This window comes from Rhineura floridana, chromosome 1 (genome assembly GCF_030035675.1).
Source record: "Rhineura floridana isolate rRhiFlo1 chromosome 1, rRhiFlo1.hap2, whole genome shotgun sequence".
Classification (NCBI taxonomy): domain Eukaryota; kingdom Metazoa; phylum Chordata; class Lepidosauria; order Squamata; family Rhineuridae; genus Rhineura; species Rhineura floridana.
In genome coordinates this window covers 110,749,005-110,765,409 of record NC_084480.1, presented here as the reverse complement: position 1 = coordinate 110,765,409, position 16,405 = coordinate 110,749,005, and the positions used below count along the sequence as shown (strand labels likewise).

Sequence of the window (16,405 nt, the reverse complement as noted above, 5' to 3'; positions counted from 1 at the left end):
ACATAAGCATATGGTTTCATCTATTACTATGATACTTGACTTATCATAAACTAGAACTCCCACTCTCTCTTTCTCCACACTCTCCTGACATCCACCTCTCAAACAACTCTCACAAACCCACCAAAACAACCCTCTCACATCCTCCCAGATTTAACTGTCATCCTTCCATTTATACTCTCCGCCATTCTCAACACTCAGCCAATCATCCAGCATTCTACTGCCCATTCACTCCCCCCTCCTCTTTCATTCCACTTACCATGTATCTCCTATACAAACAGCACTTACCATATATACACTAATACAGGAACATCACAAGGACATCTCACCAATGATTTCTAAATGTACATAATGCAGCTGGTATAAGGAACTGAAATTATTTTGGGCATACCTCATGCCAAACTCCTAAACTATACAGAACAAACACAAGCTATTGAGAACTGGTCTGTTCTAGATTCTGTTCCTGAGGCTTTTTAAAGCATGACAATGCTTTTTAAAGCATGACAATGCTTTTATGACAATGGAACCAATTACCTAGAGAGGTAGTGGGCTCTCCGACACTGGAGGCATTCAAGAGGCAGCTGGACAGCCATCTGTTGGGAATGCTGTGATTTGGACTCCTGCATTGAGCAAGGGATTGGACTTGATGGCCTTATAGGCCCCTTCCAACTCTACTATTCTATAATTCTATGACAAAAAATAGCTGAAAAGCCCACATAGGTCTCTACACAGATGCAGGAATACCCCGCATTAACGTACGCAATGGGTCCAGAGCGAGTATGTAAATCAAAAATGTACTTATGGTGAAGCACCTCCTTTTCTTTTTATCTGCCATTAAATTGCAAAGCCAAACGTGTTTGAATGGGGAAACGGCAGCCACCGGAGCCCTCCTAGGGAGGAGGGAAGGAAAGTAAAAAAAACCCACTGCCGCCTGGAAAGAAACGAAGCTGGCGGCAAAAGGCGAGAAGGCTGCAAAAGGGGAGCTGCAGCTGCAGGCTCCCAGCCCAGGCTCATCTTGGGGGAACAGCAGCCGCCGGAGCCCTCAACAGGGCTGAGGAGGGAAGAGGTAAAAAATCCCCCAACAAACGCCCCAGGCAAAACAAAACTGTAAGAGAGGGGAGGGAACGAGGAAAAGGGAATAATGGGTTCAGTCCAACACACTCAATCACTCATAAAACTTAGCTATAACGCTACACTAGTAAAATTAAAACAGTTAAGTGTCCGTTCTTGCGAAACGAGCGTATGTAAACAGGGGACTGGTGCTACTGTAAATATGTCCGTACTTGCAAGTGTCCGTAAATTGAAGGTCCGTATAGCGGGGTATTCCTGTACAGATCACAGAGAATGTAACATTAAGTCAAACTATGGCTTAGAGGAAACAAGCATACAGGCATGTTCCTGGAGACAAAAAAGATAGCAGCCACTTTACTTCTGTTACAGTCCTGCTGCCATGCTGCCATGAGCCAAGCCATGGTTTGGTTTAGGTTTAGGGTTACATCTGAACCTAAGCTTGTGGTTTATCTCACTTGAGACAAACTATGGGAACCTGCATGCTTGCCCATTCATGCTAAACCAAATGCAAACAGGGCCTATATAAACTGACACAGCCATTACTGGATAGCAGATTAACAACAATGGGTTGTATTCAATGAATAGAATTTAGCTGAAATTAATTTATGTAAGTCACTCATGTCTATCAACTTCAATGTGTCTACTCTGAGTAGGGCTAGCCTTGAATATCACTCAATATCAAGCCCCAACCAAAATAATGAACTCAACTAAACCTAGCTTCCCTACTTCTACTGTAGAGCAGTGGGGGGAGGGTGGAATCAAAACTGAAGAAATTTGGACAGCAGCAGTTAGGAGGATTAAGAATGCCCTTTAACAAAAGAGAAATAAAACTGAATGGATTAATCCTGTGCAGGGCCGTGGGCCAGCTTTAGGGAAATCAAACGTTGCAGCAGTGATTCCCAGCCTTGGGGCCATGAATTAATCCAGGGGGGCCGCAAAAAGAAAAGGATTTTTTTTATTTTAATTTTTAATTCTTAATTTTCTGGATGCTGCCTTCTTCCCACTGCTGCTGCAGACTACACCTCCCCTTGCTCCAAATAAGAGGGGAGGACTTTTGCTGAGGTGGCAAAACATCTTTCAGGTGTGCTGTGGGCTGGTGTCTGCCTATAAAACATGTGGCAGAGGCTGAGGGTGGAGCTACCAGAAAGAGGGGATTACTATTGCTGACTCCTGTCTCCTTGCTGCTGATGCCCTTGCTCAAAATGAAGGGAGAGAGCTTTTTGTGAAGCAAAAGAAGCAAGGCGGCAAGGAAAGGCTGTTTTCTCCCTTCCTTCCTGGAAGCCAGCCTGCCTGCCTTTCTTGGTTCCTGCTTCACAGCCACCTCCTTTTAAAAATCATTCTTACTTGCAAGACCGCCCAGATCTCACCTTTGGCCCAGATGGAGCCAAGGATCAGTAAGGAATCTCCGGACTTGCTCGCCCCCCATCTCTGAGGCTAAGTATGTGTGCCAGCATCCTCCCCTTTCTTCCACCTACACTCCACCTCCCCAATCTCTTTCTCCAAGATGCTGCAGCAGTTTAGGGTTTCCCGCCTCCCATATGCCTGAACGCCTGCAGATGCTTGCATGAGTTTGTATGTGTGCGTGTGCTGATCCGTCTTCTGCTCTGCTCTCATTTCTCAAGATCAGTTCTGATGATCATCCCAAGGCCTAAAAGCACTAACCCCCTCCTCAATCTATCCATCCTTTTGTCTTCAACAATCTAACACCCCCACCACTACCACATTGCTGCTTCAGACTGGCTGGGGCTGTGGTCGACATACTGCAACTGAAATGTATTGCTCAAGGTGGTGCACATGGTTCCCCCCCCCTCTATTACATCCTTACACAGATGCTGTGAGATAGGTCTGGCTGAGAACCTGTGTCTGACCCAGTGAGCTTCGTGGCTGGGTGGGGATTTGAACGTGGATCTTAGTCCAACACTGTAACCCACTAGCGTTGGGAGACAAGGCCGTACATCTTCAGACTGTGGGGGTATACCAATTTGATTGGACCTTTGTATTAAGAAAAGAAAGCAACACCTCCCTATCTCTGATCTGCAGGGAGCTTTTAATGGAAAGGGATATTTGGAGATGTGATTTTGCCATACACCATTTTTTTGAATTAACAGAGACTAAAATTAGAATTAGCAGGGGGTGGAGTCACCAAGTTTTGAGCTTACAAAGGGGGTCCTGTACTCATAAGGTTGGGAAGCACTGTGTTACAGCAAATAAAGCCACAATAGTAGTTGTCAATTTTACACTTTATTGTAGACAGAGGGATAGAAGGAAAGAATCCAGCTATGAAACTGTAGGCTCCAATAATTAGGCTTGGTAGAGTGCCTTGTATTTTGGGAGGAGTTTTGTGAGCATCAATATTTATATCAACACACATACAGTAGTTGACTTACTACAACACAAGCATTTTTTTACACTTCTGATAAGTTAGTGATATAAAACGTCTAAGTCAGCCATCCCTAAAATGCAAGGACAAAAAAAAGTTAGGTCTTTTTTTTAGAGCAGTTCCAGGTTCATACGACCATCTTGTTGCTTCTGTCATATCTAGCTGCTTGGAAACAAACCAATGCAATAATACATACTTATTCTAGCAAGGATGAGTTTTTGTGAGACGGAAATAGCAGCTATCCCAGATACCTGTATTCTTCTGGTTCTTTCTTCAGGATTCTTGCATGCTAAGAAGTCTCTTGACATTTTGCAGGGATCTAAAGTTTTCATGGGGAAAAACCTAAGCATGTATCAATACTAACAAACCTCGTGATACTTCCTTTTCTACATTAAGGTTCAAGACGAGGGTGAACAGCTGTACAACATAGCAGCCTAGAGTGATCTTTTAAAAATGATTGATTTGCTCCAAGATTAAAGGCACAAGATAAAACATGCACTGTGGCCTTCGAAGGTAACATACAACATGGATCTGCTACATAGCTCCTTACAAAGGCATATTTCTGTTTTAAGGCGGAATCAAACCATCCAAAAATGAATATTTTACTAATGTAGTTAATGTCATCCTGACCCACATGCAGCTGTTTCAAATAAGGTCCACTCCGTACATTATGTAGCAGTACCTATACTCAAGTAGAGTACAAATTCAACCCTGACTCCTAGCTATATGTACCTGTACAACTCACATGCATGCTTCATTCATACTTCACTTTTTTAGATGCATACCTAAATATGGTCTTGATCTCAGTGACACCCACATCGCTCAATAACACATAAGTAAGGTCCTGGTATTCCATGTAAAAGCTTGGCTGGTGGATTACCCTCATGAGGTTGTGATTATATCCAACTATCCAAAACAAAAAATGTCACAATTTTCTTACACTTTAGTCCTCATTCTTAACTGCAGAGGGAACTAAATGCACAAAACAGCATATGCTCAGATTCATCCCTTATTACCCTGGTCTCCACCTCCTTCATGTTCTCCTTCCAGAAGTGAAAGTTTAAATTGTAAGCACTTGGGGCACAGAGCATTGTAAACTCTGTACAACAATATACAACTCATCATTTTAATTTAATTTTTGGCAGTGCTGGAATCCCAATTATGGTTCTATCATCAAGCAACTTGCTATAATAAATCATTTCAAGTACCTGAAGCTCAGACATGGCTTCACAACAAGAAGCAAACAGACCGTCTTTTCATCCCCGTCATAAGATCTTGACACAAAGAGAAGACCTCTCTCATCAAGCACTCACATGCTGAAGATGCAGATGAGATATCCTGCATATTCAGTCTCCAACTGAGGGATGAGAAAAGCAAATCCTCTCTCACCCATTGAGAGTGCAGAGGAAGGATCAAGAATAATCCTCTGAAACAGCAGAAGTTCAACATTACCAGGAACCATGAGAGTGAAGGACATTTCCAATTCAATTAGAAGAATTAGAGGGCAGAAAGGAAGATAATTCATATTAGCAGCATGCCTCTTCTTCATCGGGAAGTCTGTTCTTTCTGAGTAGTGGGGCAAGGAGCAAGTATACAAAGAAGAGAAAAATATGCAGCCAAATAACAATGGAAGCACGGAAACAGATTTACCCATCATAATACATCAGGAGCAGATTACAAATAGAAATTCTCCATTGTTATGGAGAATACAGCAAACGTTCATTGGACCCTAAGATTTTTTTTGAAAATTTTGTAACAAAAAAAAATTGAGGAAGCAATGTTTCCGTTCCTCAGCAGTACTGGAAGAAGGATAGAAATCTCTTCACTTTCACTCAGTGGATCCTTGAGGAAGGGTGGGAATAACTGTCTCCAAATAGTACCTTGGTTATCTGAGAAAGGCTTTCCTTTCTATTAACAGATAATAGAATCACTGAGTAGTCACACATAACACTGAGTAGTCACACATATATGGAAGCATATGCAAACTGATGAAGTGCAGTTTTTTCACTACTCAGAGTGAACTTCTACAGAAGCAGTGGGGAACCAGCAGCACAAGAGCTACAACTTGTCTTTTGGCCTTTCTGTTACACTTGCCCCCTCACTGACACAGTCTCACCCCTCCTACCGTCCTTTAAGAATGATGGAGACAAACTGGTTCAGAGGAGGGCAACGAAGATTGTCAGGGGTCTGGAAACAAAGCCCTGAGGAGAGATTGAAAGAACTGGGCACATTTAGCCTTGAGAAGAGAAAATTGAAATGTGAAATGATAGCACTCTTCAAGTACTTGAAATGTTGCCACACAGAGGAGGAAGGCCAGGATCTCTTCTCAATCATCCCAGAGTGTATGACACAAAATAATGGGCTCAAGTTAGAGGAAGCAAGATTTTGACTGAAATCAGGAAAAACCTCCTAACTGTCAGAGCAGTATGACAAAGGAACCAATTAGCTAGGGAGCTGGCAGGCAACACTGAACGCATTCAAGAGGCAGCTGGACAGCCACCTGTCGAGTATGCTTTAATTTGGATTCCTACATTCAGCACAGGGTTGGACTCGATGGCCTTAAGGGCCTCTTCCAACTCTACTATTCTATGTTGCTTTAGTCCAATCCATATTTGGCTTTAGCTCTGCCCATGACCACCATGCAACTCCCCCCAAAATTACCAATGAGGGATTAAAAAACAGTTTCCTACTCTTGTCTTATGAAAATATCTTGGGACAAGGAACAAAAACATTTTCCCTCACCTGGAAAATTCTCCTCCCCTAAATACATGCTCTCAAACAATAGATCATAACCTAAAAGACTGCTGGAACAGGTCATTGGCCCATCTAGCTCAGCATCCTGTTCCAACAGTGGCCATCAAAATGCCCACAATCAGAACCTGAGTGCAAGAGCACTCTCCTCTCCTGTGGTTTCTAGCAACTGGTATTCAGAAGCATACTGCCTTCGACTGTGGAGGCAGAGAACAGCCATTGTGGCTAGTAGCATCACAGTAATTTTGCACTGCATTCTACTACCATTTTAACAGTAGACCAATGTCAGACAAGTTTAAACTGGTACTTGATATGTTTCTTCCCATCAAAGTTATGAAACTGGACTTTCACACAATCAGATTCTCAAAAATTATTCATTATATCAAACCTACTAATACTAGTTTTAAGATTTTCCAGTACTACTTGAAAGACAGCACTACTTGCCATCAGTTCAGCAGTGTACTACCACTACATGCTTTATGGTCACTGGGATGCTTCAGAGCTACTTGGTGCTGTTAAAAGACTTCTAGAAGCAAACAAGCAGCTCCTCTTGGCCAGCAGGTCAACATTGCAAATCTGGTTTCCACAGAAGCAATACTACCATTCTCACATCATAGTATGGGCTATTTCACAGGTGTTATATGCATTGGCTTACAGGTCTTAAGTGCTCTGAACTAACGTACCCATGAGCCATTAAAAAACGATTCTTACATGGACATCCATCATTCATGTGCAAGGCAGAAAAGACATTTTGAGTGACCAGCCTTCCAAAATATTTCCAGTCCAGTATCGGCAACTTTCTATATTCTGCATTCAGTCATTATGAGGCATCCAATGCACTCCTACATTTCTTATTCATGGTCTGTTTTGAGTCCTCCACTGCATCTTATATAGCACTCTCTGAATCCCTGGTCTCCTCAGTCCTTCATAGTCTGTTAGAAGATTGGCCCTACCATGTTCCAGGGCAGAGGCAAATTACATCCTACTTTACAAAATTTATGGTCAATCAAATCCAAGCAACAACATATACATGGAAACACAGCTACCTAGCCATAGCCAGAAAACATCTCAAAGACACAATGGCTGGAGAGTACAATGACTGCGACCAGAAAGGGCTAAGTGGAAACAAAAATATTCATAGTTATCATAATGAATTAAGATAATAAAGACTCCTGTGGCATCTTAAGCACTAACCCATTTATCATAGCATATGTTTTTGGGGATTAGAGTCCACGAAAACTTATGCCATAATAAACAGGCAAGCTTTTAAAGGTGCCAAAAGATTCAGGCTGTAAACACACTAGTTGCTATAACAAAGCATTTCCATTAGCCACACCTTGAGGGGGAACAGGTTGATCTGTCGATCAGTTGCAAAATCTCTTTGAAGATGAATTTTAAAAAATTCAAAGCAAAGGGGGCAGGGCTTGAGTAGCATCATGTTCCCCCATTTTCAGAAGAGAGAGGTGGAAATGCACTGGAACCAGCAGAACAGCGAGTGTGTTTCTACCCTAACATATCAACTTCTCTAAGAGTGAATGAAATTGTATGATTTGATTACAAATACAGTCTCTTTATGCAGATTTGCTATCCTTCACACCATTTTATCCACATGTTCCTGTTCCAGCCACTCTTGCATTTCCCATGTCTGTAATTCAGATTTTTACAATTGTTAGTATGCTGTATGTTTAAAGAGGACCAGCTTGCACTAATATCCCTAAGTATGTAGAGAGTATGAAGAACTCAAGTATGTTGCATGTCATTTACACATGCTCATGCGCGAGCACACACACACACAAAAACAAACCCCACTAAGTAAAGGAACTCTAAGGCTTGCAACCCTTACCTACTTACCTTAAATTAAGTCCCAGTAAACTTGATTTGGATTACTTTGGATTAGAAACATACAGAATTGAACCTCCTCAGCAGTTGAGAGATTGCTAGTAGCCAATACAAGGATGAAAGTGGAAATGGACTGCCTTCAAGTTAATTCTGACTTATGGCAATAGGGTTTTCATGGTAAGCGGTATTCAGAGGGGGTTTACCATTGCCTCCCTCCGAGACTGAGAGACAGTGACTGCCCCAAGGTCACCCAGTGAGGTTCATGGCTGTGTGGGGATTCGAGCCCTGGTCTCCCAAGTCATAGTCCACCACCTTAACCACTACACCACACTGGGTCTCAATACAAAGATACTTGATGTTATCTTTGTGGCCTTAGAATAAGGGAGGTATAACTAGTGCTCCTCCACACAAAAAGAATGGGAAGGGATACAAAGAGAAAGTGGAAAGGGAAGGACTGAGATGAACTTTCCTTGCCCAGGTGGCGTTTCCATTGGCAGGCAGCTGAGGAAAACGGGGGGGAGGGGTGAGAGTACGGAGTGTTTCTGGAGACTGTTGAACCACCGGAAGTAGAGCAAGGCACATGAGACGCAACCTGTCTCATCCTTCCCCAGCCCCGGGGCAGGCTGAGTCGTCCAGGGCCCCCTGCGCGCACCCCTCAGGCGCAGGAACTCCGCTAGGGAAGCAGAGAGACGAGGCGGAGCCTGGCGAGCAACGCCGTTGGAAACGGTATGGGGGGATGGGGAGATAATGAAGCTGCCGCCGCCCTTTCCTTAACACAAAGGCATCCTCAGGCTGTTTCCTACGCCTCAGGTGAAGAGGGTAAACAAAAGCCCGGAAGGAAAGAGAGGAAACAGCAGCAGCAGGGCACCTCGAGAGCCCCGGTAGGGGGGAGTGTCACAGCCACCTCACCTGCTTGCCCCGGTAGAAAAGACGCTGCCGGTCCGGGCTCACGCGGAAGCTCTCTTGAATCTTTTCACGTAGGCTTTCGATCTTGGTGAGGCGACTGAGGTCGTCGATGGTCTGGGTCTGGGCACCGTCGATGGTCCGGACCTGGATCCACATGGCGCGCTCCCGGAGGAGGGAAGGGAAAGGTGTTTTCCCGCCTCTACGTTTGGCGGCTTGGCGAGGCAAAGTAATGAAAGTGGGGGAGGGAGAGCTCCTTCCTTAATCCCGAGGACCACCGCAAGCGTCTTCAACGGCCGGCCGGCCTCCCTCCCTGCCTGCCCCCAGCCTCAGTCCTCCTCCCCAACACACCCGCAGCAACGGCTCAGTAACGCAAGCTCGGAATGGCGGCAAACCCAGTCAGAGCCCAGCCCTGAGAGCTGCCAGGGGACCAGCAAGGCTAACCTAACGGGCGCCGGCGGGAGCCATGTCCTAACCCCGAGGACTGTTTACCAGCCGCCGCTGCTCTCACATGGAGGTCACGGCGCCAACGCTGATCTCGCGAGACAAATACCGACCACCACAACCGTTGCTCTTCACCGGCCCCCTCCCACCTTAAAGAGACAACAGCAGCAGCTTGCGGAGAGGGAGGGAGACGGAGAGGCGGGGCTTGACGTGCTCAATCCGTATTCGCGCCTCTCTGAGAGCTCGGGATCCAAGACCACGCCCCTCTCTTGCTTCCCCAGGGCGCCGGATCCGAGATGCCTTTTTACTAGTGCTCGTTTTGAGGGCGCAATGGGCTTTCTCCTCAGACTTGTCTGTGAGCTTGCCCCTTGATCCTATCCATTCTTACTAGTTTTACGGACTTCAGACGAAGCATGCAGAGGGTGGGAAAGGAACAGCCATATTTACTTGGAAGTAAGCCCCGCTAGGATTGACTCTCGAGTAAGTGAGCAGATGCTTGCAGGCCTGTTTAGACTTACCTGGTGGTATCATTGAACACAATGAGAGGAAAATAGGATCCAGCACACTAAAAAAAAGGGTCCTCGTGAATTTGCATTATTGTTTTTTTGCCTAGGATCTCCGCCCCTACCAAACTGCTATCAAATCACAGGTTGTATCTGTGTCTGCAAGAGGCTGTACAGTAAAAATCACAGATCTGGCACATACCATTTCCTCTGCCATGGCACAAAAAACGGATCTTCTGAATTTTTACACTGGATGGTACGGAAGCCACCATCAAATCACCACCGCAGTGTCTGCACAGTGCGCCATAATAATGGATCCAGCAGCATATGGTCCCACCATATCACAAAAACATCTGAGACATGAATCCTTCAGATTTTTTGATAGTTACCCCTCAAATCATACCCATATCCATGGTCTGTATTATAAAAAAATATTCACAGAATTTTTTTAATCATCCCCCCCCCCCGCATTGTTGGCAGTTCAACTTGAATCCATGTCCACAGACAGCATCATCAAAATATAGATTGCTTTCTGGCCCACATGTTAAAAATGTATTGATCCTCTGAATTTTTAAATGGAGACCCCACAAAACTAATGTCACAGAAGACCCCACCATAGTTTGCACCATAAAAATCATTTTGTTACATACTTTTAAGTCGATCACAACTTATGGTGACCCTATGAATCAGTGACCTCCAATAGCATCTTTTATAAACCATCCTGTTCAGATCTTGTAAATTCAGGTCTGTGGCTTCCTTATGAAATCAGTCCATCTCTTGTTTGGCCTTCCTCTTCTACTCCCTTCTGTTTTCCCCAGCATTATTGTCTTTTCTAGTGAGTCATGTCTTCTCATTATGTGTCCAAAGTATGATTTCAGTAAGATGCATGCAGCTCATTTTTTTTTGGAATTTTTGATTATACAGTCCACTTCCATATTAATTACCTGAGCCTTGCCAGTTCATACATTTGCCCATTTTACATAAATGGGATACTGCCTTCAAATCAATTCCAACTTATGGCAACCCTATGAATAGGGTTTTTATGGTAAACGGTATTCAGAGGTGGTTTACCTTTGCCTTCCTCTGAGGCTGAGAGGCAGTGACTGGCCCAAGGTCACCCAATGCACTTCATGGCTGTGTGGGGATTTGAACCCTGGTCTCTCAGGTCGTAGTCCAACAATCTAACCACTATGTCACACTGGCTCTCATTGCAACATTATTTTGCCTACTAGTGTCATGCAGATGAATGCAACCTAACCAAAGCAGCTGCTAGATATCTTTTCTAGCCAAATATGACCCAGTACAGTGGGAAATTCCGACAAAGTGGCTCAAGGTGTTCACGTTGAGTCTTCAGAGTTACAGGGAGACAGGTACAGCTTGCCAAAGCAGCAATAAACTCCATGCATGCAGTTGTTACCTTATAAAAGCATCTGTGCATTTTAACAGGCTACCCATGGTCAGTTGTGGAGCACAATACACTGTAAATGCTTTTGTTCAGCCTCCTGTCCCAAGACAAAAATTGTGCTCTTGAGCTAGTGGTGAGTGTGACCAAAAATATTCACCACTGCTATAGTAGTGTTGTTCAGCCTCAGCCTGCTAGTAAGTATAGGGAGGGGGTTATTTTTTTTAGGAGGATCAGGGATTGGAAATAACTTATGTAAAGCTAAAATGTGTTGTGACTCAAATCCTTCATTAGCTTTGCTGGAACACTTCCACCAAATCCTAAATTAAGTTGAAGGTGATAGTAATCTTCCATTAGTCTCAGCTGAGAATTAGTATTATATCTGTATCTAGATTTTGTAGAAAAGCTCATTTAAAATCAGTGGAGCATTTCCAAAGCATCCAACATGACTAGGGATTTGATAAAAGACATTCTTTGGAAGCAGCAGAGTATTTCTACTGAATCTTTGGGTTCTAGCAAATCTACAGGTCATCTCCTTTCTCTTAACGTGGTTGTTTTTTACCCCATAGTCTTGCAGCCAGTTTCATTGTTTGTTAGGCATATAACTTTTTATGAAATATTTTTTTCTTTTGACATGTTTAGATTGTATAACATCAACTTATTCTTTCTTACTGAATATATTCTTACCCAGTGGGAAGTGAGGTTCAGCTTCACGAGGGCTAATAAGCTAGGAGGAAGTTAGGATTCAGGAGGATTATTGTTTGTTCTCTACTTTGACTTGAATAAGGGCCAGTTTGCAACAACATGCCCACTGTGCCCAGCACAACTACCAAACTCATTTATTGTGTTTATGTGCAGAAAACATGTATTCTTGCACTTTTTCTAGAAATAAAGAAGTTACAAAAGTTCCATGCATGTTTATGGAATAATGCCTACCTCTATTTTTTAAAAAGCTGATAAAAGAAAATAGGGAAATATGCTGGTGGTTGATATTGGATGATACACGAGTGTGGTATAATGGTTAGAGTATTGAACAAGGACTGGGGGAAATCCAGATACAAATCCACATTCAGCCATTAAGTTTACTGGGTGACATTGGGGTAGTCATTCTCTTAGCCTAGCCTACCCCACTGGGTTGTTGCAAGGACAAAATGCAGGGAAGCAGAACTATATATACTACCTTGAGCTCTTTGAAACCCGGGATATAAATGTAGTAGTAGTAATAATAATAATGATTATTATTATTAAAACAAAATTGAGGATCCACAGGTTTTGGATCCATATACTATACTGTTTTCCTTATACACACAAAATTCGTTACACAAAAAGGTGACACTTCCCCATTCCATCTTCCTCACAAGATACAGTATATAGAATGATATAGTGTTTTTGTCCAGAAACCTTTACTATTATAAGGAAATTTCCATCTCTGCACACACATACTTAGTAGGTAGAGCTCTTGTACCTTCAGGAACTGCATAAGAGACATTCTGCAAGTGAAGCTCAACCAGGCTGAAATACCAAAGCAGGGGTTGCTGCCACCATCACAGTAAGCCACCTTTATTTGCCTAATTCATCCATCCACAAAAAGTGAAGTGAGCCTCAGGAGAAAAGTAGTAGCAGACAGCACTGCGACATGAAACCGCTCAAAGAGGTTATCCAGAAAGTGGGTCTGAGCTGTCCTCACTACACAAATGAAGCCCAGCACATGTGGGTGTAGCTGCAGATGTCCTAAATCAGTGATTGAGAGCCATAATGGACTACATAAGGGTACATGAACAGAGAGCCAATCCAGACAAGATGGAAGTAGTGTTGGTGGGTTGTTTCTCCACCCAGGTGAATGGTGTTCAGCCCATTCTGGATGGGGTCACATGCCCCTTAAAGGATCTGTTCCACAGTCTTATTGATCCAGCATTTTCATTAGAGCAGCCTTTTTCAACCAGTGTGCCTCCAGATGTTGTTCGACCACAACTCCCATCAGCCTCAGCCAGCATTGCCAATGGTCAGGAAAGATGGGAGTTGTGGTCCAACAACATCTGGAGGCACACTGGTTGGGAAAGGCTGCATTAGAGGCTCAAGTGACCTCTGGCTTGAAGCACCTTTTATCAGCTTCAGCTGATATTCCAGCTGCTACCATAACTTGATGAAGGTAGCCTGGTTACAATTACCCACACTCTGTTAAACTCCTGTTTAAACTATAGCAATGCATTGGATGTGGGACTACCTTTAAAAATACCCCAGAGACTGCAGTTGGTCCAGAAGAGGGTTCCTATAATAACTGGGGCTGAGTGTTTTGACCATATGCCTGTGCTTTCTCAGTGGCACTAGCTTCCAGTCTATTTCTGGGTCCAATTGAAAATGCTGGTTTTAACCTCTAAAGCCATTAATGCCTTGGAAGCATTAGAAGGTGAAAGAGCACTTTCTCCCATGTATATCTACCCATTCTTTAAGATAGGGTTGCCAACATGGTGTCCACAGGCAGCACTGTGCCCCCCAGTGCTTCCTAAGATCTTTGTCGGAGGTCCTTAGAGTGCCTTCACCAAATGAAGTGAGCTAGGGCAGGAACGGGGCCACAAGCATTCCTCTAGCTCTCTTTCTGGCCCTTGGGACTCTCCTTAGCCAGAGATGTGGGGATATTTGGTCCTCCAGGTGTTGCTAGGCTAACTTCTATCAACTGCAGCTAGCATGGCCAATGGTGAGGGATGATGGGGATTGTAGCCTGAAACATCTGGATGACAACAGGTTATCCCCCCATGCCCTATGATACGCCCCATCCTCAGGTCACACCCCTCACTGGCCCTGCTCTGTGCCCTTTTGCTTATCTGGAATGTGCTCTTGAACTCTGATAATTCCTGTTTGCCTGGATGGAGATGTATGTGTATGCATGCACACATATTTGACTTTTGTGTGACTGGAGTGTAACATTGCCCAGCCCACTTTTCTCTTTGGTCCCATCTACCACTGGCATGTGGCTCTCAGAAGCTCCCCATGAGGGAATGTGGCCTTTGGGCTGAAAAATGTTCCCCACATCTGTAGCAGGAAGAGGGTGCTCTCAGTGGTGGCATCCCAATAGTGAAACAGCCTAGAGGTGCTCAGCTGTTACCATCCTTATATTTAATTTTGGCATCAAGTGAAGACTCTTTTATTCATCCAGACTTTTTAAACAACTTCTCTTTTTATAATCTGGGCTTTTTCATTTTATATGTTTATCCATTTTGATATATCTGCAAAACTAAATACATGTTAATGCTGCTTATATTGTTGAGTATTGTATTTTAATGCTCTCTTTTGTTATATAAAATAATATATAAAATAATAATAAATTTATAATTTTGTGAGCTGCCCAGAAAATATGTTATTGGATGACCATACAAATGTATTAATGAAATAAAAATAAATAAATCAGTTCTGGGGATCAATCTGCTGCTACTGGAACCAAGACTTTCCTACTACAGTATTTCTCCTACTAGAAACCCAATCTGATCCTATTAATTAGATCATAGCTGTATGACTTAACAGGATAGATGGCTCTCCAGATGCTGCTGGACTACAGCTCCCATCATCCCTGACCATGAGCTGTGTTGGCTGAGACTGATGGGAGCTGTAGTTCAGCAGCACCTGGAGAGCCACGGAGTGGCCACCCCTAGAATAGAGTGAATGTATGGGGGGATGGGGTGGGTGAGATTGCATCACAGCAGCAGATCCTACCATACATTAATTCATCAGCCCTTCTGCATGAACATAAAAAGAGCCCTGCTGGATCAGACCAGAGGCCTATCTAATACAGCAGCTTTATTCCCACTAAGGTTGCCAGGTTTCTAAGGTTTCACCAGACTAAGGTTTCACCAGATATTCCATTTTTTGGGGATACTTGGAACATCACAATACTCAAGTCCCCCAATCTCTGGATTTCTAGCTTTCATTAAAAAAAAATTAAGCTCCTAGGCAGTCTGGTTCAAGAGATATACACCAAAATGTCAGGTCCCCCCCCCACAACTTATGTTAAATGAGGTAGTAGCTGGCTCCCCTAATCCACGCCCTTTCAGGTTTTTAGCCAATAAATGCAGCCATGGTTGTGATTGATGAGGGATTTGTTGACCTGCAAACAATAGCTGGAACTCCTTGTAAGTCCTGAAAATAGCTGCCTTTTCCAACTGGCCTGCACATCGCGAGTTGACTAAGTTTATAGCTTGCAGCAGCAGCAAGAGTGCCTTTATCCGTGTGTACACACTGCACAATAATGAAGCAGGAGATCTAGAACAGAAGATCACAGAAGCATCTTGATAGGCATGCACAGTAAACAATTTCAGTTATTATAATCAAAGTGTGCATGCAGGGTTTTTTATTACTTGCAGAAACGTCAAATTATACATTTCATCTTTCAAATACTGTTTGAACAGAAATTTAAAATGTGTACATGCAGCTTATGCCATTACAGTGTGCTGTACTTTTCTAATTATAAGGAGTCAACCATTTTAAATATTTCTGGGCTGTTGAAGAGGGCGTTTACATTGCAGAGTAGCGAAATTGGGAATGGAGCGTCTGAGTGAGCCTTTGTGTGTTTGAATCTTTGCTAAAGATTACACCTTCCCTGCGAATTAGTCAGACAGAGACTTTAAGCTTTAAAATAAGAAATAACTACTTTATTCTGGAAGTACATGCTTGATAGGAAAGAGTTCTACATCTAGCTAAGTTGGAGATGCAAACACCAAGCCTAGTGTTTGCCCTCATGCTTGGAGGAGAGGGAGAGACAAAGAGAAGATGTCTGCTCTCCCTCTCAAGAGAAAGGAGAAGAAGGAAGGAGGAAGGAGATGTGGTCAGCATCCTATGCATATCAGTCCAGCAGGAAGGGAGAGACAGCAGGAGATCAAAGGTTAGGCATTAGCTTAGCAATCAGGAGGTCTCCTCTCTAGCTACCCTTTTTAACCCCATGCAGCCTCAATCCACAAGTTGGAGTTGAACCACATATTCCAACACCCCTTCTCAACAAGAACTTGGTTCATTCTACAAGGTTCATCTTGCCTCGTAGCTTCTGGTGTTGGAGTTTGCCCAACAGCTTGGTCAATGCATCAGATGTCATCTCTTCTGCTGGACAGTAGGTCATCTCTAGGAGTC

At 43.6% G+C, this 16,405-nt stretch overlaps 1 protein-coding gene across 1 annotated transcript in view; it reads right to left on the bottom strand.

The window, feature by feature from the left end:
* UHRF2 (ubiquitin like with PHD and ring finger domains 2) overlaps positions 1-9,525 on the bottom strand; it is a 97,371-nt gene extending 87,846 nt beyond the window's left edge. Inside the window, exon 1 of the mRNA XM_061629521.1 lies at positions 8,948-9,525. Coding sequence (XP_061485505.1) covers positions 8,948-9,100 — 153 coding nt within the window. The 5' untranslated portion in view covers positions 9,101-9,525. The remainder of the gene's footprint in view (positions 1-8,947) is intronic.
* Positions 9,526-16,405: the final 6,880 nt, after the last annotated feature.